This window comes from Pogoniulus pusillus, chromosome 2, assembly GCF_015220805.1.
Source record: "Pogoniulus pusillus isolate bPogPus1 chromosome 2, bPogPus1.pri, whole genome shotgun sequence".
NCBI lineage: Eukaryota > Metazoa > Chordata > Aves > Piciformes > Lybiidae > Pogoniulus > Pogoniulus pusillus.
In genome coordinates this window covers 4,716,303-4,740,388 of record NC_087265.1, presented here as the reverse complement: position 1 = coordinate 4,740,388, position 24,086 = coordinate 4,716,303, and the positions used below count along the sequence as shown (strand labels likewise).

The window sequence follows — 24,086 nt, the reverse complement described above, 5'->3', positions numbered from 1 at the left end:
CACAGAGATGCTCAGAGGGATGCAGCAGCTCTGCTATGAGGACAGGCTATGAGCGTTGGGGCTCTGCAGCCTGGAGAAGAGAAGGCTTCCAGGAGACCTTGGAGTGGCCTTCCAGTATCTGAAGGGGGCTACAGGAGGGCTGGGGAGGGACTACTGACAAGGTCTTGTAATGACAGGAGGAGAAGGAATGGGATTAAATTGGCAGAGGTGAGATTGAAACTGGCTGTTAGGAAGAAGTTGTTTGCAGTGAGGGTGGCGAGACACTGGCACAGGTTGCCCAGGGAGGTGGTGGAGCACAGAAGCACAGAATGTGCCAAGGCAGGATTCCCTAGGGTAGTTCACAAAGGAATGCATCCATGTGGGTTTAGAAAGTCTCCACAACCTCTCTGGGCAGCCTGTTCTTGGACCTTTACAACCCTTACCCCAGGTAGGGTGAATCACTACTGCTCAGCTTGGTGACAGTAACCACTGGTGCCCAGGCTCTTAGCTCAGGTAAGGTTCAGTTGGTGCCCAGGCTGTTATCTCAGATAATAATCAAGTCTTATCTTCTCTCTGGAAAGTCAGTTGATGTAGTCCCATGCTGCAGGAACTTGGCAGCTTTCTTCAACTGTGCAGGCAATGACAATTCAGAATCTCCACTCAGAATCACAGACTCATTCTGGTTGGAAGAGATCTTTCGGATCCATCCAGCCCAATCTTTAACCCAGTGCTGCCAGATCACCACTAAACCATGTGTCCCTCAGCACCACATCTCCATGGCTTTTCAATCCCTCCAGGGATGGGGACTCCACCACTGCCCTGAGCAGCCTGCTCCAGGCCTTGACAATGCTTTTTTGTGAAGAAATTGTTCCTCATGCCAAACTTAAACCTCCCCTGGTGCATTATGCAGCCATTTCCTGCTGTCCTATCAGTTGCTCCTACATGCCAGTGGCATCCATTGAACTCACAACAGAGGTGGAGACCCAAAGAGTTTCTGCAGCACGCTTAGTGGGACAGGGAAGCAAGCTCTTAAGAAAAACTCAGCCCTTTCTTCTGTCCAGAAGAGAGTGCAAAGTCTCAGGAGAGAGAGGCTATTTCAGGCACCACCCCTCTTTGTCAGCATGACAAGGCAAAACAGCCACGCCAGGACCAACAGCTCCTTGCTTGCGACACAAACCACCGGCACAGCTAAAGCAGGAAAATGAAGCTCTTTGTTTTAACCCCAGGGCAAGGAGAGAAACCCTTAAAAGTCACCAGAAACCGTGAGCAGCACAACCTCAGAGAACTATTTGTACACAGTTCAGGTTTTAGAGAATCCCACCCTGTATTTCAAGGAATGAAGCTCAGGAATGCCTACCAGGTTCTTTCCTGGGTTAATGAGCGATTGCTTGCACGCTTCCAGTCACTTCCCTTTGACCTAAAGTAGTTTAGCTGTGATTGAATCAAACACAGGCTCTGAAAGTTAACCAAGCTGAAAGATTGAAAGATCAGGTGGAAACATTTCCTTCTGCTTAGGAGATTAACACAGCAGCAGCTTCCAGAACTGCAGATGTTGTCCAAGCAGCGGTAGTTAAATGAAATACACCTTTTTGAGCTGTCTCCCTTTCACCCTCATAGTAACAGCACCATACCTGTTTCCTCTCCAAGTCTTCCCTGATGAATAAGCTAGGAAGCCTCTCTCTACACTCTTCCAACTGGAGGTACAGTTTATTCAACCATTTCCTTACCCCCTAGGCAAAATTATCATGACACAGGCAAACACAGACGTGGCTGTACCTGCGAAAGGCAAACTTTTGCACCCCTACTATCTGCTCCAGTCTGTGGCAACACCAACTCTTGAATGTCAGCAGTAAAGACCAGCTGAACAGCCTGGATATACACTGCCAGGTCGGTCATGGCACTCTAGGGTTGAAGTAGCAAGGGCATGCTGCAAAAAAAATAAGCCCAACTTCTTTGGGTGAGTGACAAAAGCTGAGGTCTGGGTAGGTAGGAAAGGATTTTATTTAGGCAGCGTGTGGAAGTGAATGGGAGCAAGAGCTGTCAGAGGAAGATTTTGGTCAGGAAAAGGGGGATGTATTTTAGCCTGCCACTGTGTTTGCTGATGTTTTTTTATTACTACCTGGATAGCAGCCTGAACCAGGCAGAGTTTTATAGTGGCCAACTCGAGGCTGCTAAGCAGATAGGTAAAAGGAACCCGTTTCAAACCAGTCGCCACGTATTTCCCAGCAGCCAAACCTGGGGGCATCCTTTCAGGAGGAAACCTACCTGCTTCAGGACTTGTTTGATTACAGCTGCTAACAATGCTGTTTGGTATCACTGGAGTGGAGGATGCCTGGATTCTGGGCTGAGGTGGGTTCGGATGTAATGAGTTTCCTAAAGCCATTCCTGACTGACCGAGCATCCCGCAGGTGCCGCTGGCCTGCATCTGATTGATTAACCCTGCAAGGTGGTTGGTGGTGCCCGGGCTTGTACCGTGGACAAAGTTAGTGTTTGTGTTCTGGCAGTGCACACCTTCCCCTCGCAGGGGTAAACTCTGTGCCAGCGAGTTCTGGAGGCTGCCAGAGTTCATACTGGGGTCTGCAAAATGCATCTGGTTACCAGAGCAAGGTAAAGCAGTACTGGAGCTCCCACAACTGGTGGTACTATTGCTGCTCATGTGAGAGCTTTGACAACTCATGGACTGAAGTAGCTGGGACATAGAACTGATGGGGAAGGAGCTTTGACTTTGCTTTCTTATCAAATCAGAGCCAGCTTTGGAAACTCCAGAACTGTCCAACTGAGACTGCCTCAGCAAACTCAACACCGTGGTGGTGGGCTGCTTTCTTTTCCTCAGAGGATCTTTCTGCTGAGACATCAGCTTGTCTCTGAGTGCTGCTCGGCCGCTCTGCCCCTCGGTGGTCGGTAGAAGCACGTTGGCAGCAGGAGGGAACATGGTATTTAAAGTGCTGTGTCCTTCGTTGTTGCCACCGCTGGCAACAGGTCCAGAATTGCTACTGCTGTTATTGTTGTTACCAGCAAGTTTATTTTGATTTGCTAGCTGTGCTTTGGCTGCTGCTGAGAGTAAACTGCTTGCTGGAAAAGAGGCAGCGTTGTGCTGGTTCAAGATCTGATTTAAAGGCATTCCCAGCAAACCAGGCTGACTCTTCAAGGAACCACTTCCAGCCGATGCAGTGGGAAAAACTGCATTGTTGGGAGGATTTAACACATTACTCATTCCAGCAATTAACGGGTTAGGGATCTCCTTGTACTGATTAAGTCCATCGTGCTTGGTGGAAGGGCTGGATGGCATAGATGGTCTCGGCGACCCTATCGTTGAGCGTGGGGACCTGGGAGGAACTTTAATACCGCTACAGGATGACTGTGGTCCTACCGGAGGCAGCAGGAAGTTGCCATGATCTGATGAGGTGGAAGAGGAACGTGATCTTTGGGGAGAAGCCTCGATCCTTCCCATCCCGGATCCCATCATATGAACCGGGGACGTCACCGGCGAAGGAGAGAGGGAAGTCGAAGCAGAATGCTGCACTCTTTGAACGTGACTCCCGTGGTTCATGTGACCAGGCTTGACGGTTGGCAAAGGAAGGTTACTTGGCAAAGGGACGACAGCAGGAGGCATGCTTACATTCATCACGGGTACCTGAGAGTGGACGCTCGAATGGAAAGTCGTTGGGTTGATGATAACTGGGTTCTGGTTCACGGGTTTGCTGGGAATAGGGTCAAGTATGCCGAGTGGATCCTTTTCTGATGTTAATGGCTTTTTCTGAAGAGCACAAGAAGGTGGTGGAGGAGGTGGGGGAGGGCCTTGGGGCGGTTTATGGTGGAACATTGCTCGTGGTATTTCCATACCAGCCGAGAAATTACACAGGGGCTTTTTCATGACCGGGCTTTTTGTGGTCAGGGTTGGGGAGAGAGGTATATTAGTCCTTCCAGCCATTGCACAGGATGACTGTATGGGAGAACCATGTAGCATTACTGACGGTGGAGACAGAGGCGTCCTGTTCATGTGAATAGGACTGGAGTTGGGTGCTCCGTGAAAACTGGGATTGTTCCTTGTGAAAACATCAGGGCTTCCGAGTGGGTCAGTCCTAGGAGAGATGGAGCCATCTCCGTATATCTGCGAGCCCGATGAAGCTGGACTGGGCATCCCACCGTGACTGCCACGATACGGAGACTTCTGTCCGAGTTCATTGCTACCCAATCTCTGCCTAGGATAGACAGAATGAAGTTCTTGTTGCTGGCTTCCAGCCACTTCTTGCACATAAAGCCTACCCATGGCATTAGATGCCCCCATCATCAACTTGAAAGGAGTCTTACATTCCGGCATCACAGAATTTGTAATTCCTTCATGTGATTTATTCCTCACTGATCTTGGAGTTGCTGCTCTAGTAGGGACTACCGGAGTGGCACCTGAGAGTGAAAAACACAACAGTTACTGCTTTGAATCCCAACCTCCCACAGTGCTCAGAAACGCTGGCAAGCCTTTTGGCTCACACCACCAAAGTCACCGATGGTGATTGCTGCTCTACCACACAGCACCTGCGTAGACTCTAACTCCCTATCCCACAGAAGGGCTGCACACATATGGATAACTTTAAGTACTTCTCCTTCCTTTTTGTCTTGCCTTTCAAACTATCAGCACTGGTGTCCTACTCCTGAATCTCCAGCATCAATACTTTGGCTAGGGCTAGAAGAGCTGGCAGGAGGAGCAGGCAATTGCTGTCAGAGGGAAAAGGAGCCTCTGGCACCATCTATTGAGTACAGGAGGAACAAAGCCCAACAAGGGCTTAGACTAATTTCTCCATGCCTTGCAGAGAAAAGGGTCCTGGCCCAAACTCTGGCCCTGGTGAGGATGAATGGGGAGTTGTGCCACATAACTCTGGCCCAGGTTTCTCTTCAGCCAACCACTTGATTGCAGAGACCCTGACAGCCCATATCTGTGCAAGGCAGGATGCAGCTTCTCTTGCTGCTCTGTGTCACTTGCTGGCATCACGGGCACTAACTTTTAGTTCAATGAGTTAGTGAAGTAAGAGAACACTTCCCAGGAACTGCACTGAGTTAAGGCTTTACCTGCAGCTTTTGCAACAAGCTTTCCTTGGGGTGAAGATGCTAAATCGAAGGGGCTTAACCTCACATGCTGGTTTCAGGATAAAGACCCTGTGGATATTTGCAGGTGTACCCTTCTGCTAATGCTAAACTGAAGGGGCTCAACCTCACATGCTGGTTTCAGGATAAAGACCCTGTGGATATGTGCAGGTGTACCCTTCAGCTAATGCTAAACTGAAGGGGCTCAACCTCACATGCTGGTTTCAGGATAAAGACCCTGTGGATATTTGCAGGTGTACCCTTCAGCTAATGCTAAACTGAAGGGGCTCAACCTCACATGCTGGTTTCAGGACAAAGACCCTGTGGATATGTGCAGGTATACCCTTCTGCAATGGAAAAAACATTTCCTGCACATCCCACTGTGGGGGCTAGACCTTCCTACAAGCACAAGATCACTTTTGTGCCTGCTAATATAAAATTTATATTAAAAGAGTTTTTTTCCCCCAAAGTTGTGCTTTGAGAACAGCATCGTGAGCAGCTCCACATAGAATCATAGAAGCAGTCAGGGTTGGAAGGGACCACAAGGATCACCACAAGCAGCTCCACATCTGGAGGACTTGCTGCCAGTTCTGCTGCTCTGGGAATCTTTAATTCAGCTTGGAGTGCTTGGCATGCAGCCTCTGAATATGCAAGCTTAGACCTGAATAATCAGCCAAAGATTCCATGTTCAAATGAATCCAGAGGTGCCTTTAAATTCCTCTACTCACAAGAACCCAATTCCCTTCTTTCCTTCCGCCTGCCCATAGGAGACAGATGGCACTGACAATCCTGCCTTCATCCTATTTGCTCAACCAGCTACATCAGGAGAGAAACAAACATATTACCTTTCCCAAAATACAACCCAAGCCTGATTTAGAGGACAAATCTCACGACTGAGCTGCAAAATGGAACACGTAACCCTCACCTGCAATGCTGGACCTGAGCAAATGGTCAGATGTTAAGTGTGTAAATCCAAAGATGTTTTGTTTGCAAAGACAAATGATGAGGAAATTTCCCTCTTGCCTTAGTACACAAAATTCTGGCCAACAGAGTAGGTGAGACTACATAAATGTGATTTGTCTCTTAACATTTAGCTGCTTTGACCTCCTTCACTTGGCTAATTTTTTTTGAAAATGGAAATGTAATTTAAGCAGCACTCAGAAAGAATAAACCACAATTAATAAAGAAAATGCACTGTAATTTAAGAGCTGGCACCGAGTTCTCTAAAGCCATAACTGACACTGCAGAAAACTCAGCTGAAACAAAGCTTTAACATCACACACAGAGCAGGCTGAAAACGTAAGAGCGCCTCAGGACTATGGTCAGCAATGGTATCCTCAAATGCTGCCTGCACATCTGAAATTCAGGATGTCTTTTTATGCTCTTCAAGTTTCCCACTCTGAAACCGAGCTGTAGAGGAGCTGGCAATCAGCCAACTCATCTTGCAGCAGCACTGGGGTGCAAAAGAGCTCTCAGATTAGCCAGGACCACTTCCCAGAAGCTGCAAGTACCAGAGTATACTACCATAAACATCCTGAGCTCTGCTTTGAAGTAACTTCTCTCTTTTGTCCTCTCCATTTGAGTTGCTTTGACTACTTCAGAACCTTTGTTTCTGAATCCTTAAAAACCATCTGGTTTTAACTGGAAGTTTTTATGCACCTCTGGTTTTGTAGCTGTTTATTTCAGCGTTGACTCTGTCCTTTAGCTTAAGGAGCTTTATTTTCCAGTGCTGATTCTCATGATGCCTTTACTGATAGCAACTGCGCCTCCTCTCAGTCACCATTTTGCTGGGTTGAACAAGCCAAAGACTTTTGGACCACTTTCATAAAGCAAGTTTTGCAGTCTGCTAAGAGAAAAGCCTCTGCTCTATTTCAGCTGGAGTGCTGCTAGCAGGAAGAGGGTGCAGGAAGGCAGTGAGCACACCACAGCATTTGTACTTCTCTCTCTCCCAGTCACACTGATCTGCACCACGCTGCCATCTGGTACTGTTCACAGGCATCTTTGATCAGCTATGATATCTAGGGCTTCTTTCCTCAATAATTCACAGCTAATAGCTTTTTTCACTAGTCCCCAGGTGATTAACCTCACAATTAACAGGATTTGTTGCTGCACCCTTCCTTTCACTCCAGTTCTCAATGATCCCCCAGACTTCCAACACGTTTTGATCTCCTCTTGTTTGGATAATACCTGTCAACTCCATCCATCAACAAACCACCTCCTTTTTTGTTGATGTGGATAATTAAAATGCTAATCCAGGTTGGTCCATCCCAAAATAATCCTTGAGAAATTACAGTGGTGATCTTCTCTTGCTGTATATTCTGCCTTGCAATACAATTTCCCATTTAGCCAAGTCCTTAGCCACATTCTAATCCCTTTATAATCACTTTATTCTGCTTCTCTAATTTCCCATGTGACAGAATATCAGACATATTACTACAGTTCCAAAAGATGAGAGCTAATGTATTTTCTTTGTCTAGAACAATCTGATATCTTTTCCAAGAAATTCATGCTCTTAGTCTGGCCTGACCTGCTTTTGAGGCTCATTTTCTATCTTCCTCCATCTCTCTCAATACTGCCTCCATTTTCACCTTGCATCTGTTTATTACCGAGGAGTATTTTTGCCTAGTAAAGATAAATATTAAGTATAATCAGGTAATCAAATCCTTCTGCTTGATTTTACTCACTTGTTCCACCACCAGGGCTAGTTAGAACTAGTGAAGGATGTGGTGCTTCCATGCTTTTATGAAGTGTAGCCACAGCAATAATTTTCCTTTTGTGGATGCATAGTTTGGTGACATCTTCGTCCGCTTTAACATCTTCAGCAGTTCTCTGCTTCACAGCAGCTCCAGGATCAAAATTAAAGACCTGAGAGTGAATAATTCCAGTGTTTAAAGTCATGATGGGAGGCAGCAAACTCACCAAATACACCTCAGCCAGCATTTTTTTTTTTGGTTCCTTAGACCCAACTGTCTGCTCCTACATCGCCTAAGAGAGAATCTTGGCAGTACATTTCTAACTTATCAATAATAGACAATAAACAGTAGATTTGTAGTGAATATTAGATATTATAATAGCATAATAATATTAATATCACTAATAAAACCCATAACATCAACAACACCAATAAAAGTAAGTATTATGAGAGTAAACAACCATGGAAGTTGTCACCTATTGAGAAAAGTTTAATACCCTTCAGTATAAAACCCCAAGAGCCAAGGACCATGTGTGGTTGAAGTTGCTCTGTGATGAAGAAGGGAAGTTTAGAATCTGCCTCTAGACAACAAAATTGTGGAGCTGAGACTGAAGCTGTGAGGCAAGGCAGTGTCCTGTCCTGATTCTCACGTGATGCAGTTGATGGCAGGGCTCCAGTGTAAGGCTCAAACACCGTAACAACTGAGTCAGATCCTTTCCATGAGGGGAGAAGGCAGAAGGGAGATTGATTTTTGTATCTGATGGTAAATCAGGGGGGTCTGTACCACTGATGTCACCTGGATGATCTGAACAGATAGCACATCAGCTGACATAGCTCGTTAAGATCACAGCACAGAGATCCAAAATGATGCTTTTCATTACCTTGGGAAGAACAAGAGGACATTCTAGGCCACACTTGCATGTTCCATCAGTCAGCAAGTAAGTCTTCACCTGCTCCAAGCAGGATAATAAAGACCCACTGGGACTGCAAAGGAACAGAAATGATGAATACAAGCTGTTTGACAGGTCATGACTTCTATCTACCACTCTAACAGCACACGTTGGGGGTGTGTTTAAAACAACACAGCTAAGATTTCCTATGTTGCTTCATGGTTCTTCTTGCATTCAGTCAAGAACTGAGATGACACCTCTCAAAAACAGCCCCCCCCCAAATCATTTCAAAGGAAGATTTGACTGTAGCAAACAAACACAGCAAGTGCAGAGAAGTTAACTGAGATTATTGGTATTGATTATTCATACTCCAGTCCTGCTTGAAAGCCTTAACAACACCAAGATTATTTTTCTCTCTCCTCTCTCCTCCAAGATTATTTTTCTCTCTCTTCTCTCCACAGGCAGAGTGCAGTCCCCATGGACCTCCTCCCCCTCCACCTCATCACTGCAGTACCACGCAGGCACCAAACTCATCTCTACTTTTTTGGACTGGGATCTAATTTAAAAACAGAAACCTCACAAAAGTGTGTATGAGAAAACCCACAGAGGAAAAGGGGAACAGATAACAAAACTGTGAGAGAATGAGAGCAAATGGCCTCAGGTTGCACCAGGGGAGGGTTAGGTTGGAGATGAGGAACAATTTCTTTGCTGCAAGAGTGATCAGGGATTGAAACAGGCTGCCCAGGGAGGTGGTGGAGTCACCATCTCTGGAGGTGTTCAAGAAACTTGTGGGCATGGCACTGTGGGACATGGTTTAATGGTGATGTTAGGTGAATGATTGGACTTGATGATGTCAGTGGTCTCTTCCAACCAAAACAATCCCAAGGCTCCATGAATCCCAGGTCTCATGGTTGCATCAAGAGTTTGGCTTCAGTCAGCTATAACCTGAAGCCTCTCACTGCAAGCAAGACATACCACACCAAGAAGCCAGTCCAGTGCATTTCTGACAAACTATGCTTGGCTTTCTCTACCTCCCACCAGAAAATCATTATCTCCAGATCCAAAAATAGGACATTGGAAATCCTGTTACAGAAAAAAAATCACTAACTCAAAAGAGAAAAAAAAACCCTCATGTCACAAGGCTCTTACTTGCAGATTGCTCTTTATTACCCAGCCATCTAAACTGTTTATGGGGAAAAGGATAGGGTAATTTATGAGGCTAGGACACTGCCTCTTCATGGCAGCTGTAAATAGCTCTTCTTTTATGAGAAACAACCCAAGTTTGCACCATGGAACCAGCCAAGAGGCAAAATTCCAAACCAGCCCAAACTATCCTGCTTCCAACCCGATGCATAAACACCTCCTCCTGCCCCACAACTAAGCCACATGGAAAGCAATGTCTGTAAGGAACACCTAAAGTTACACTGACAGTTTCAATCAGGACTTTGTTAGTCAGACTTGCCCTGAAATAATTAATTTGGAAGGAACTGCCTAGATGTGTGACAGTGACAGGGCTGAGAGTAAGCAAGATAAAAGAGCAATCTAGAAATAATGGCAGGGCTGTGAGGTGATACATTTGCAAAACCAAACCTGTCCTCCCCTCAGCTGAAGGCAGGAATTGGAACAGGCTGCCCAGGGAGGTGGTGAAGTCATCATCCCTGGAGGTGTTCTAAAATTCGTGTGGTCATGGCACTTTGGGACATGAGTTGATGGCCATAGTGGTGTTGGGCTGATGGTTGGACTGGATGGCCTTAGAGGTCTTTTCTCTTAGGTTGATGGTTGGAGTGGATGATCTCAGGTCTTTCGGAAGAGACCTCTAAGCTCAGCCAGTCCAACCTAGCACCCAGCTCTAGACAATCAACCTGACCATGGCACTAAGTGCCTCAGCCAGGCTTGGCTTCAACACTTCCAGAGACAGCAACTCCACTACCTCCCTGGGCAGCCCATTCCAATGCCAATCACTCTCTCGGACACCAACTTCCTCCTAACATCCAGCCTAGACCTCCCCCACCACAGCTTGAGACTGTGTCCCCTTCTTCTGTTGCTGCTTGCCTGGCAGAAGAGCCCAACCCCACCTGGCTACAGCCTCCCTTCAGGCAGCTGCAGACAGCAATGAGCTCTGCCCTGAGCCTCCTCTTCTGCAGGCTGCACACCCCCAGCTCCCTCAGCCTCTCCTCACAGGGCTGTGCTCCAGACCTCTCACCAGCTTCATCGCCCTTCTCTGGGCATACCTCCTTCTCACTTAGGTTGAAGGTTGGACTGGATGACCTTAGAGGTCTTTTCTCCTAGGTGGAAGGCTGGATTCAATGATCTTAGAAGTCTTTTCTCCTAGGTGGAAGGCTGGATTCAATGATCTTAGAGGTCTCTTCTCTTAGGTTGAAGGCTGGACTGGATAATCTCAGAGTTTTTGTCCAACCCAAATAATCCTGAGGTTCTATGGTTTGGGGAGCAGAAGGAACTTACTCTTTATTTCTACTTCTTTTAATTTCAGCTACAGGCCAATACCACCAAAATTAACATATTTTAACTCACTGGGTATCTGTTGTTCTCTGTGTCAACTTCCAGCAGACATTATTGTGGCCTTCCACATCTAAAAGTGGTCTACAGGACAGCTGGAAAGGGACTTTTAACAAGAGCATGCAGTGATAGGATGAGGAACAAAGGCTTTAATGTGGAAAAAGCTGGATTTAGATGAGACACCTCCTACCAGACCAGGTTGTTCGAAGCTTCACCCAGCCTTGCCTTAAACACCTCCAAGGATGAGGCATCCACAGCTTCCCTGGGTAACCTATTCCAGTGTCTTATCTCCTTCATGCTAAAGAACTTCCTAATGTCCAATCTAACTCTGCTCTAGGTTAAAATCATTGCCTCTCAGCCCATCACTACAAGCCTTTGTAAGAACTGTTCCTCCCAAACTCTCCTGTAGCCTCCTTCAGGCTGCTCTAAGGTCACTCTGGAGCCCTCTCTTCTCCAGGCTGAACAACCTCAACTCTAGCAGCCTGTCTCCATAGGAAAAGCACTCCAGCTCTTCGATCACATTTGGACACTCTCCAACAGATCCACATTCTTCTTGTTTTGGGGGCTCCAGAGCTGGACACAGTACTCCAACTGGGGTCTCACAAGAGGAAGAGAGTGGCAGAATCCCCTCACTTGACCTGCTGACCACACATTTCCTCACACTTCTGTACTGCAAAGGACAACTCACAGCCTCTTTTGTAAGAAGCTACCAGTTGGTTTTTCTGCACTGAGCTCACCCAGAAGTTTTTGGCCTCCTAGAGAAACAAGCAAGAGTAAACTGTAATACAATAAGATCTGTTAGTGACAGTTGTGAGCTCTGCTGCTGTCATTAAGGAGCTTTTCTCACTTGCCTGCCCTGATGACTGCTCACAAGCACTCAGCTGAAGTGCAGATTTAGGTCCTACTCTAAAGGCAGCAGCACTGTTTTACTAAGAAAAGCACTGAGACTCAACTCAGTGCTTCAACCAGGTAATAAAAGCTAGTTAATTAATGGATTTAATCCACAGCAACTGTTGACAGCTGCTAGAAGAGCATGTGTGCTTTATAAGGAAGCACAAATAGAAGGAGTCCTTATTCAGCTGGGATCATCTATCCTAGTTAAATCATGTCAGACCTTAATATACACGCTCACTTTCCCTTGGATAGCTTTTGAGTCAATACTGTTTGACCTTTCCTTCTCTCAGTAGCCATCCTGCATATTTCCAGGGTGGCTGTTTCCTCAGAAGGGCACTGAGGTACTAGAGGAGGTTACCCAGAGAGGCTGAGAAAACTCAATCCCTGAGGAGGCAGCAGGTGAAACCATGGCCGAGTCAAGCAGGAGGTTGGATAATTGACTTCCACCCTTTCCAGCCAACACCTTCCACTGAAGGAGCAGGATGTGGCTTGATCTGCTCCATACCAAAGCAGGAGGATGGATTATTTGGTCTACATCCTTTCCAGTCAACACCTCCTGCCCTGTGCCTCTCACCAAAAGCAGGACATGGATCCACCTGCTCCATGCCAAGCAGCAGGTTGGATTATTGACTTCTATCCTTTCCAACCAACACCTCCTACCCTGTGCCTCTCACCAAAAGCAGGACAGGGATCTACCTGCTCCATGCCAAGCTGAAGGTTGGATTATTGACTTCTATCCTTTCCAACCAACACCTCCTACCCTGTGCCTCTCACCAAAAGCAGGACAGGGATCTACCTGCTCCATGCCAAGCTGAAGGTTGGATTATTGACTTCTATCCTTTCCAACCAACACCTCCTACCCTGTGCCTCTCACCAAAAGCAGGACAGGGATCTACCTGCTCCATGCCAAGCTGAAGGTTGGATTATTGACTTCTATCCTTTCCAACCAACACCTCCTACCCTGTGCCTCTCACCAAAAGCAGGACAGGGATCCACCTGCTCCATGTGAAGCAGAAGGTTGGATTATTGACTTCCATCCTTTCCAACCAACACCTCCTACCCTGTGCCTCTCACCAAAAGCAGGACATAGGTTCCACCTGCTCCATGTGAAGCAGCAGGTTGGATTACTGACTTCCACTCTTTCCAACCAACACCTCCTACCCTGTGCCTCTCACCAAAAGCAGGACAGGGATCTACCTGCTCCATGCCAAGCAGAAGGTTGGATTATTGACTTCCATTCTTTCCAACCAACATCTACTTTCACCAAACAAGACTGTAAGAGCTGTAGACTGTAGGAAGTGCCTTTCTGTGACCAGAATGGTTTATATATAGAAGGCAACCAGAAAATTAACCACTGGATTAAGGAGATAATTATGTGGGGAAACAATACAAGCTACCCCAAGGAGGAAAAGGCAACTGCTAAACATCACAGAACTGACCAGAACAAAACCAGTGCTTTGAGTACAGCATTTCAGAAGAGAAGCACTAACAAAAAGACAGAAAAGCAAAGCAACAGTCAGCATTATACCAACAGTTACTGATTTACAAACATGGAAGCAAATGCTTGAAGAAGCAGCACAAGTTTCATCTTCAAAATGAAGTTCAAAAGCAGGTAGGATCATCAGCTCTGTAATCTCAGGATAAACCTGGTTGGAAGAGACCTTCAAGCTCTTTCAGTCCAACCCTCAACCCAGCACCAAGGGGTCAACACTAAACTGTGTGCCTATGCACCAGGGCCACACACTGCTTAAACATCTCCAGGGGTGGTGACTCCAGCACTGCCCTGGGCAGACCATTCCTATGTTTGAGAATCCTTTCAGTGCAGAAATATTTCCAAACATTCAGCCTGAAGCTCCCCTGGCACAGCCTGAAGCCATCTCCCCTGGTCCTGTCACTTGCCACCAAGGAGAAGAGGCTGCCCCTTCCTCATTCCAACCTCCCTTCAGGGAGCTGCAGAGAGCAATGAGGTCTCCCCTCAGCCTCTTCTTCTCCAGACTGAACACCCCCAGCTCCCTCAGGTGGTCTTCATAGCCCAGGTGCTCTAGGCCCTTCTTGAGCCTTGTTGCCCTTCTCTGGACGTGCTGTAGCCCCTCTATGTCCTTCCTGTAGTGAGGGGCCCAGAGCTGATCACACCACTTGAGATGTGACTGCACCAGTACTGGGCACAGTGCTGGCCACAGTGCTTCTAATCCAAGCCAGGATGCCACTAGCTTTCTTGGCCACCTGGGCACTGCTGACTCATGTTCAGTTGACTGTCAACCAGCACCCCCAGGCCCATATTCAGGTTGCAGCTTTCCAACCACACATCTCCAAGTCTGCAGCTTACCATGGGGTTGTTGTGACCCAGGTGCAATGACCTGGCAGTTGGCCTTGTTGAACTTCATACAATCAACCCTGGACAGTGGATCTAACCTGTCCAGATCCTGCTGTAAAGCTTCCCTACCTTCCAGCACATTGACACAGCCACCCAGCTTGGTGTCACCTGCAAACTTACAGTATAAAAATACTAAAGCATCTTATGCCTGCATATAGAATCACAGAATCAACCAGGTTGGAAGAGACCTCCAAGATCATCCAGTCCAACCTAGCACCCAGCCCTAGACAATCAACCAGACCATGGCACTAAGTGCCCCAGCCAGGCTTTTCTTGAACACCTCCAGGGATGGTGACTCCACCACCTCCCTGGGCAGCCCATTCCAATGCCAATCACTCTCTCTGCAAACAACTTTCTCCTAACATCCAGCCTATACTTTCCCCAGCACAACTTCAGACTGTGTCCCCTTGTTCTATTGCTGCTTGCCTGGGAGAAGAGGCCACCCCCTAGCTGGCCACAGCCTCCCTTCAGGTAGCTGCAGACAGCAATGAGCTCTGCCCTGAGCCTCCTCTGCTGCAGGCTGCACACCCCCAGCTCCCTCAGCCTCTCCTCACAGGGCTGTGCTCCAGGCCCCTCACCAGCTTTGTCGCCCTCCTGTGGACACACTGCAGTACTGCAACATCTCTCTTGAATGGAGGAGCCCAGAACTGGACACAGCACTCAAGGTGTGGCCTGAGCAGTGCTGAGCATAGAGGCAGAAGAACCTCCCTTGTCCTGCTGGCCACACTGCTCCTGAGCCAGCCCAGGATGCCACCAGCTCTCCTGGCCACACTGCTGCCTCCTGTTCAGCTACTCTCTCCCAGCACCCTCAGGTCCCTCTCTGCCTGCTGCTCTCAGCCACTCAGTCCCCAGCCTGTAGTGCTGCTTGGGGTTATTGTGGCCAAAGTGCTGAACCCTGCACTTGGCCTTATTAAATCTCATCATCCTGTCATATAGAGATGACAGGACAAAAAAAATACAGCAACCAACCCCCAACTTCTTCTTTCTCATTGATTTTTAGCTAAGGCAGAGGCCCAGAACATTACAGCTGCAATGAGCAACCCAAGGGGAAGGAGATTTCTCTCCGACACGCGTATCGCTGACAGGGATTCTGTCTGATTCTGCTAATTGAGAACACAAACAAGAAATCCTGGAATGCATTTGATCTTTTATGGTGGCTTAGTGTAAAACTGGGAGCGTGCTCTGACTCATTAAAGGATTTTCTAGGTGGCAATACACAAAATGTTGTGAAGATGTGGTTATTTTAACCAGAGAATGGAAGAAAATTAAGCAAGAAATGGGCTGATAAACATTTAGACTTCTGTGATGTAAACCTGATGTACCCAGATTTTGTTAAAGCTAACTTTGATTTTTTCTCCCCCAATAACATCTAATGTATAACTTTGATTTTTTTTTTAACCCAATAACATTTAATTTATAGTCTGTTGGCCTGAACTAATTCATTTAAGAGTAACTGCAATGCATTTCTTTGTCGCTGTTTCAGGGTGAAGCAAAAGAATTAACTCAATAAGCTAACAAAATACACAAATAAAATGCCTAAAACTTGGGATTTAGGCTTGTGGGCTGCTTCCTCTACATGAGAGCTGTGAGGAATGCATAGGAGTAAATCTGGCTGGAGAATGCCAGTCATGCTGAACACAGAAACTTCCCAGGGCATAGAAAACCTGATGTCTTCTGTGGCTACTAACGAGTTACTCCGCTTAGGTTTTCTTCCAAAAGAGAGTAAGTAAAATACAGAAGTGTACTGGGGACCTGGAGCACACAACCAGAAATGACTACAGAAAGAGGAATCATGGAATCAGAATTGTTTGGGTTGGAAAAGACCAAAAAGATGAGCGAGTCCAACCATGGCCACTAAACCATGTCCCATATTGCCACGTCCAGATGTCTCTTGAACACCTCCAGGCATGGTGACTCCAGCACCTCCCTGGGCAGCCTGTTCTAATCCCTGACCACTCCTGCAGCAAAAAAAATCTTTCTCATCTTCTACTTTAACCTCCCTTGGCACAATTTCAGGCCATTTCCTCTCATCTTGTCATCTGATACTAGGGAAAAGAGACCAACCCTCACCTCACTCTGATCTCCCTTTTCAGGCAGCTGTAGAGAGCAATGGAGGTCTTCCCTCAACCTCCTTCTCTCCAGACTGAACAGTCCCAGTTCCAGTAGTTCCAGAGCTACAAAACATCAGGATAAAGTTGTCTGGCACTGCAGGAAGTGAGCTGTAGGCTTGCTGCTGCTGGAAGAAGAAAGTCCCACTCTGCCTCACCTGCCATGAACAGTTTAAATGCCTGACCACTGCTCTGAATTCAACCAGTATCACAGTATCACAGTATCATCAGGGTTGGAAGAGACCTCACAGATCATCAAGTCCAACCCTTTACCACAGAGCTCAAGGCCAGACCATGGCACCAAGTGCCACGTCCAACCCTGCCTTGAACAGCTCCAGGGACGGCGACTCCACCACCTCCCCGGGCAGCCCATTCCAGTGTCCAATGACTCTCTCAGTGAAGAACTTTCTCCTCACCTCCAGCCTAAATCTCCCCTGGCACAGCCTGAGGCTGTGTCCTCTCGTTCTGGTGCTGGCCACCTGAGAGAAGAGAGCAACCTCCCCCTGGCCACAACCACCCCTCAGGTAGTTGTAGACAGCAATAAGGTCACCCCTGAGCCTCCTCTTCTCCAGGCTAACCAATCCCAGCTCCCTCAGCCTCTCCTCGTAGGGCTGTGCTCGAGGCCTCTCCCCAGCCTCGTCGCCCTTCTCTGGACACGCTCAAGCATCTCAATGTCCCTCCTAAACTGGGGGGCCCAGAACTGAACACAGCACTCAAGATGCAGAGTACATGGGCAGAATGACCTCCCTGCTCCTGCTGACCACACCATTCCTGATGCAGGCCAGGATGCCACTGGCTCTCTTGGCCACCTGGGCACACTGCTGGCTCATGTTCAGGCGGGTATCAATCAGCACCCCCAGATCCCTCTCTGTCTGGCTGCTCTCCAGCCACTCCGACCCCAGCCTGTGTCTCTGCATGGGGTTGTTGTGGCCAAAGTGCAGCATCCTGCACTTGGAGCTATTGAACCCCATCCTATTCCCATCTGTGCAGGCGGTCAAGGTCCCGCTGCAGAGCCCTTCTGCCCTCCAACTCAGTCACATCTGCCCCCAGCTTAGTGTCATATCCTAAAAACTGCCATACTGGTGCAAGGCAAAGGGATTTCCTTTGCACCTGAGAGCAGGCAAAAGGCAGCAGAGCTTTCTCACCATCTCAGGTGGCACAGAACTAAACCTCTGGTTAGTTGCATTGAATAATAAAGATACACAGGAAGGTTCAATCTGCTGCTGCTCAGCTTTAAAACCCACATGACAATAAGAAGTAATAAACAACCACTCATGCCTAAAGCAAAGTGCAGAGTAAGAGTTATCAAATATTCAAGACCAAGCAAGATTTGATTGGAGAGCAGGTTAAAGGCATGCAAATGGCACAACTGACATAAGAGGACTCCACTAACATCAGCAGAGAAAGACATAAAATGGTTTATCTTGGAAGGGAACTCAAAGCTCATCCAGTTCCAACCCCCTGCCATAGGTAGGGACACCTCCTGCTAGAATAGGTCACTCAAAGCCTCATCCAACCTGGCCTTGAACACCTCCAGGGAGGTTGTGGAGCACAGAATCACCCAACGTGATCTTTGATCACGTTGGGTGATTCTGTGCTCCACAACCCCCCTGAGGAAGCTCTTCCAGTGTCTCACCACTCTGACTGAAAAGAACTTCCTAACATCCAGTTTAAATCTCCCCTTTTCCAGTTCAAACCCATTCCTCCTCATCCTGTCACCACAAGACCTTTTCAATAGTCCCTCCCCAGCCCTCCTGTAGTCCCCTTCAGGTACCGTAAGGCCACTCCAAGGTCTCCTCCAAGCCTTCTCCTCTCCAGATCTCACACCTCCAAAAAGAAGCAGCCCTCAAAGTTTTTGAGCACAAAAGCTGAGCTGAGTCACCAATTGCCCACCCGTTCACAGTATCACAGTATCATCAGGGTTGGAAGAGACCTCACAGATCATCAAGTCCAACCCTTTACCACAGAGCTCAAGGCTAGACCATGGCACCAAGTGCCATGTCCAACCTTGCCTTGAACAGCCCCAGGGACGGCGACTCCACCACCTCCCCGGGCAGCCCATTCCAGTGTCCAATGACTCTCTCAGGGAAGAACTTTCTCCTCACCTCCAGCCTAAATCTCCCCTGGCACAGCCTGAGGCTGTGTCCTCTCGTTCTGGTGCTGGCCACCTGAGAGAAGAGAGCAACCTCCTCCTGGCCACAACCACCCCTCAGGTAGTTGTAGACAGCAATAAGGTCTCCCCTGAGCCTCCTCTTCTCCAGGCTAACCAATCCCAGCTCCCTCAGCCTCTCCTTGTAGGGCTGTGCTCGAGGCCTCTCACCAGCCTCGTCGCCCTTCTCTGGACACGCTCAAGCATCTCAATGTCCCTCCTAAACTGGGGGGCCCAGAACTGAACACAGCACTCAAGGTGTGGTCTAACCAGTGCAGAGTATAGGGGCAGAATGACCTCCCTGCTCCTGCTGACCACACCATTCCTGATGCAGGCCAGGATGCCACTGGCTCTCTTGGCCACCTGGGCACACTGCTGGCTCATGTTCAGGTGGGTATCAATCAGCACCCCCAGATCCCTCTCTGTCTGGCTGCTCTCCAGCCACTCCGACCCCAGCCTGTATCTCTGCATGGGGTTGTTGTGGCCAAAGTGCAGCACCCTGCACTTGGAGCTATTGAACCCCATCCCACTGGACTCACAACCACTAAGCAAAGGAGCAGCACCAACCCGAGAGCAGCTTACCTGATGTAGAGCACTCCGCTTTGGTCCACCCGCCGCTGCCAACCAACGGGAACTTGCACTGCCGGTGGCCCTCCGTCCGTGTCCCCTCCGTCACACTCCTTTCCACCATTCATTTTTCTGCTTCTCTTTATGAGTCTCCAAAGGTATCAACAGGAAGATGATATCCTTTTACTACAGGTCATCGTGGCCTCCCAAAGGAGTACACCTTTCCCCAGACTGTACAAAGTGCATTGGGAGGCTGCAGCTCAGTTTAAAACCAAGTCCTTCAAAGTGGCCATTTTTCTTAACCAGTCACTTTCCCATCATAATCCACATTAAATAGGCAAGGTTTAGATCCTTATCTATTCATAAGGATGAACTTAAAAGATAGATTTTTAAAAAAAAAATATATAATAAAAAAATTAGTGCTTCCAACTTGGGAAAATCATCATTCACCAATCCTTTGTTACCTGTTGGAAAGGAGAATGGGGAAAAGGAGGATTTCTAGTTCAACAGCATGGCTCCAAGCTTGAGGACTGCCTAAGAGAACTTGTGTTTTGTGAAAGCTGGTCTCATGTGTATAAATATGAGTCAGATCTAAGACCTCCAGGTATTATACCCTTTATATGCCACATTCTTTTGCTTTCCTTTTTAGCTTCCGTTCCTTATCCAGGTTGTCTTCTTGAGTTTCTTTCATGACTCCCTGGCTCCAATAAAACAGCCTGAAAAACACAGAGAGAGAAAACACATGAGGCTGTTTGCTTAGGGCCTGGGAAGATTAGAATCTGTGCTAGTTTGAAGATAGCTAGAATGTTTGGGTGAGAAGAATTAGGTTATAGGCTGTGGAAGGAAAGCAGTGGTGATGTCTGCTTCACTCGTAGGCTTGCTGAGATGTATGAAAACAAAAATCCAAACATAGATAAGGGAGTCTTACTTCTGCTGGGGATCTGGCTGAGCTGCATCTCTCTCTAGCCTCTTTGACTAATCCACTTTGCTCCCTAACCCCCTGCCCAAACCTCCATTCTTCCGTGGGACTGAAGTAAGGTTGAGAGGGGTGGGAGAAGGTGGAAGGGTGGTTGAGAGCCCCTCCTGGGGACTCAGGTGTCTGGGAGGGGAGCTGTGTGTCTGTATTACCTTTTACCTGGTATATTTCTGTATATGCTGTAACTATCTGCTTGTACATGGAGCTAAGCAGTAAATATAAGCTTCATTCAATTTCCAGAGCTGGCTGAGTCTAGTCTGGGTGATTTCCAAAGTGGGGGGCGGGGCAGGGAACACCCAAACCATCACAGAATCATAGAATGATTTAGGTCAGAAAGGATTCTCCCTCTTTACTCCACTCTGGTGAGATTCCACCTGGAGTGCTGTGTCCAGCTCTGCAGCCCCTGTTAGAGGAATCATAGAATCATAGAATGGTTTAGGTTGGAAAGGACATCAAAGATCATCCAGATGCAACCCCCTGACATAGGCAGGGACACCTCCCACTAGAACAGGACACTTGAGATCTCATCCAACCTGGCCTTGAACACCTCTAGGGAGAGATCACATTGGGTGATTCTGTGCTCCACAACCTCCCTGGGCAACCTGTGCCAGTGTCTCACCACCATCACTGCAAACAACTTCTTCCTAACAGCAAGCTTGAATCTCCCCTCTGCCCGTCCAAACCCATTCCTCCTCACCCTCTCATTACAAGAACTTGTCTATAGTCCCTCCCCAGCCCTCCTGTAGTCCCTTTCAGATACTGAAGGTTACTACAAGGTCTCTTCAAAGCCTTCTTTCCTCCAGGCTGCAGAGTCCCAACTCTCTCAGCCTCTTCTCACAGAGCTGCTGCAGCCCTTTGAGCATCTTTGTGGCCTCTGGACTGGCTCCAACACTTCCATGTCCTTCTTGTGTTGGGGGCTCCAGAACTGCACCCAGGACTGCAGGTGGGGTCTGAGGAGAGCAGAGTCAAGGGGCAGAATCCCCTCCCTTGCCCTGCTGCCCACACTGCTCTTGCTGCAGCCCAGCACAGGGTTGCTGTCTGGGCTGCACTCACACTGCAGGCTCATGCTGAGCTCTTCATCAATCCAGACTCCCAGGTTGGAAGGCAGCCTAAAAGTCATCTAATCCAACTCCCCTGCAGCAATCAGGGACACTCCCAACTAGATCAGGGTGCTCAGAGCACCACCGAGCCTGACCTTGAGCCCCACCAAACCACACTTTGGTCTTTCAGCCCAGGTCAGTAACTCCTGAAGATGTTACTAAATCACAGAAACATTCAGGTGGGAAAAGCTCCTCAGGCTCACCAAGTCCAATCCTTATCCCTACTCTACAAGGTGCACCCTAAACCATATCCCCAGGAACCACAGCCAAACAACTTTTAAACACATCCAGGCTTGGTGATTCCACCACCTCCCTGGGCAGCACATTCCAATGCCTGACCACTCTTGCTGGGAAAAAAGTGTTTGCTGATGTCCAGTCTAAACCTACTCCATTGGCAGCCTGAGGCCATTCCTTCTTGTTCTATCACTATTCACCTGTGAGAAGAGACCAGCAGCAGCCTCACAAGGTCCTTTCAAGTAGCTATAGGCAGTGATGTGTGACAAGGACAAGGGAGGTGATGCTCCCCCTCTTCCCTGCACTTGTGAAACCACAGCTAGAGTACTGCATTCAGTCTGGGGACCCTAACACAAGAAGGACTTAAAACTGTTGGAGTGAGTCCAGAGTGGGGCCACAAAGAGGGCTGGAGAACCTCCTCTACAGGCACAGGCTGAGGGAGTTGGGGCTGTTCAGCCTGGAGAAGAGAAGGCTCTGAGGAGACCTTGTTAGATGTCTTTCAGTACCTCAAGAAGACCTACAAGTAAGCTGGGGAGAAACTTCACAAGGGCTTGCAGTGATAGGATGAGAGGTAATGGATTTAAGATGGAGGAGGGGAGATTTAGACTGGAAATTAGGAAGAAATGCTGTCCAGTGAGGGTGATGAGACACTGCAACAGGTTTCCCAGGGGAGCTGTGGAAGTCACCTCCCTAGAGATGCTCAAGAGCAGGCTGAATGGGGTCTTAAGCAACCTGGGCTAGTGGAAGGTGTCCCTGCCCACGGCAAGGGGTTGGAGTAGATGATGTCTATAGCCCCTTCTAACCCAAGTGGCTCTGTGATTGTATGTACATGGCTGTACGTTTAGAGAGCTTAAAATCAACATTTGAAATGCCAACACAACCATCAGAACAAAGCTTAGGGTAAACAGAATCATAGAATCAACCAGGTTGGAAGAGACCTCCAAGATCATCCAGTCCAACCTAGCACCCAGCCCTATCCAATCAACTAGACCATGGCACTAAGTGCCCCATCCAGGCTTTTCTTGAAGACCCCCAGGGACGGTGCCTCCACCACCTCCCTGGGCAGCCCATTCCAATGCCAATCACTCTCTCTGTGAAGAACTTCTTCCTAACATCCAGCCTATACCTACCCTGGCACAACTTGAGACTGTGTCCCCTTGTTCTATTGCTGGTTACCTGGGAGAAGAGGCCACCCCCCACCTGGCTACAATGCCCCTTCAGGTAGTTGTAGACAGTAATAAGATCACCCCTGAGCCTTCTCTTCTCCAGGCTAAACACCCCCAGCTCCCTCAACCTCTCCTCATAGGATTTGTGCTCCAGGCCCCTCACCAGCTTTGTTGCCCTTCTCTGGACACCTTCCAGCACCTCAACATCTTTCTTGAATTGAGGGGCCCAGAACTGGACACAGCACTCAAGGTGTGGTCTGACCAGTGCTGAGTACAGGGGAAGAATAACCTCCCTTGTCCTGCTGCCCACACTGCTCCTGATGCAGGCCAGGATGCCATTGGCTCTCTTGGCCACCTGGGCACATTGCTGGCTCATCTTCAGCTACTATCTATCAGTACCCCCAGGTCCCTTTCCTCCTGGCTGCTCTCCAGCCACTCAGTCCCCAGCCTCTAGTGCTGCTTGGGGTTGTTGTGGCCAAAGTGCAGAACCCTGCACTTGGCCTTGTTATATAACCCTGCTAGGATATTCTATTTATACCTGGATATAGAGCAGCTGTATCTCAAAAACAAGAGGAGTGCAACTGTTAGCAAAGAGTTAAAGCCCAGTTTGGGTGTATCTTTTAACTTCATAGTTCCACATATGCTCCTGTTCAGAATTATCAACAGATGACTGGCTCAATTAATGTCCTTTAAACACTGTTGATAAAACTGGATGGATCTGAAGGAAGCTGAGGGTTGAAAATATCCATGGAAATGGAAAAGCACTGCCATTTAGGAAAAAAATAAGTTAAAAGAATCACTTCACAGAAGAAGCTGTGCAATAAAAAGGGCAATGGCAGTAGCAATGCACGGAGCTCTCAATGCCTATGGAAGGAGCTCAGCAGCACAAGTGGGAACTCCACTCATATGATTATACTGTATGAGCAAATTGTAGATTGGGAGAGGTTGGAAGAGGTCTCTGGAGCCCAGTGAGTCCAACACCCTGATAAAGCAGGAGCACCAAGGGTAAGTCACATCCAGATGGGTCTTGGCAGTTTCCAGAGAAGCAGACTCCACAACCTCTCTGGGCAGCCTGCTCCAGCACCCTCACTGCAGAGAGGTTTCTCCTCATGTTGAGGTGGAACCTCCTGAGTTCCAGCTTATGCACATTATTACTTGTCCTATCCCTGGGCACCACTGAACAGAGCCTGGCACCTTCATCCTCATACCCACCCCTCAGATATTTACAGACACGCATAAGATCCTCTCTTAGCCTTCTCCAGACTAAACAGCCACAGGGCTCTCAGTCTTGCTTCATAGGAGAGATGTTCAAGTGCTTCCATCATCCTTGTCACCTCTGTTGGACTCTATCCAGTAGATCT

At 48.1% G+C, this 24,086-nt stretch overlaps 1 protein-coding gene across 8 annotated transcripts in view; it reads right to left on the bottom strand.

Moving 5' to 3' along the window:
* The window catches only part of MBD5 (methyl-CpG binding domain protein 5), a 218,460-nt gene that overhangs the window by 38,853 nt on the left and 155,521 nt on the right, over nucleotides 1-24,086 (bottom strand). For all 8 annotated transcript variants that reach the window (XM_064154772.1, XM_064154746.1, XM_064154763.1 and 5 more), the window contains 4 exons: nucleotides 19,265-19,965; nucleotides 8,632-8,734; nucleotides 7,743-7,923; nucleotides 2,245-4,383 (listed from right to left, as the gene is read on the bottom strand). In XM_064154772.1, the coding sequence (XP_064010842.1) occupies nucleotides 2,245-4,383; nucleotides 7,743-7,923; nucleotides 8,632-8,734; nucleotides 19,265-19,377 (2,536 nt within the window). In that variant the 5' untranslated portion in view covers nucleotides 19,378-19,965. The remainder of the gene's footprint in view (nucleotides 1-2,244; nucleotides 4,384-7,742; nucleotides 7,924-8,631; nucleotides 8,735-19,264; nucleotides 19,966-24,086) is intronic.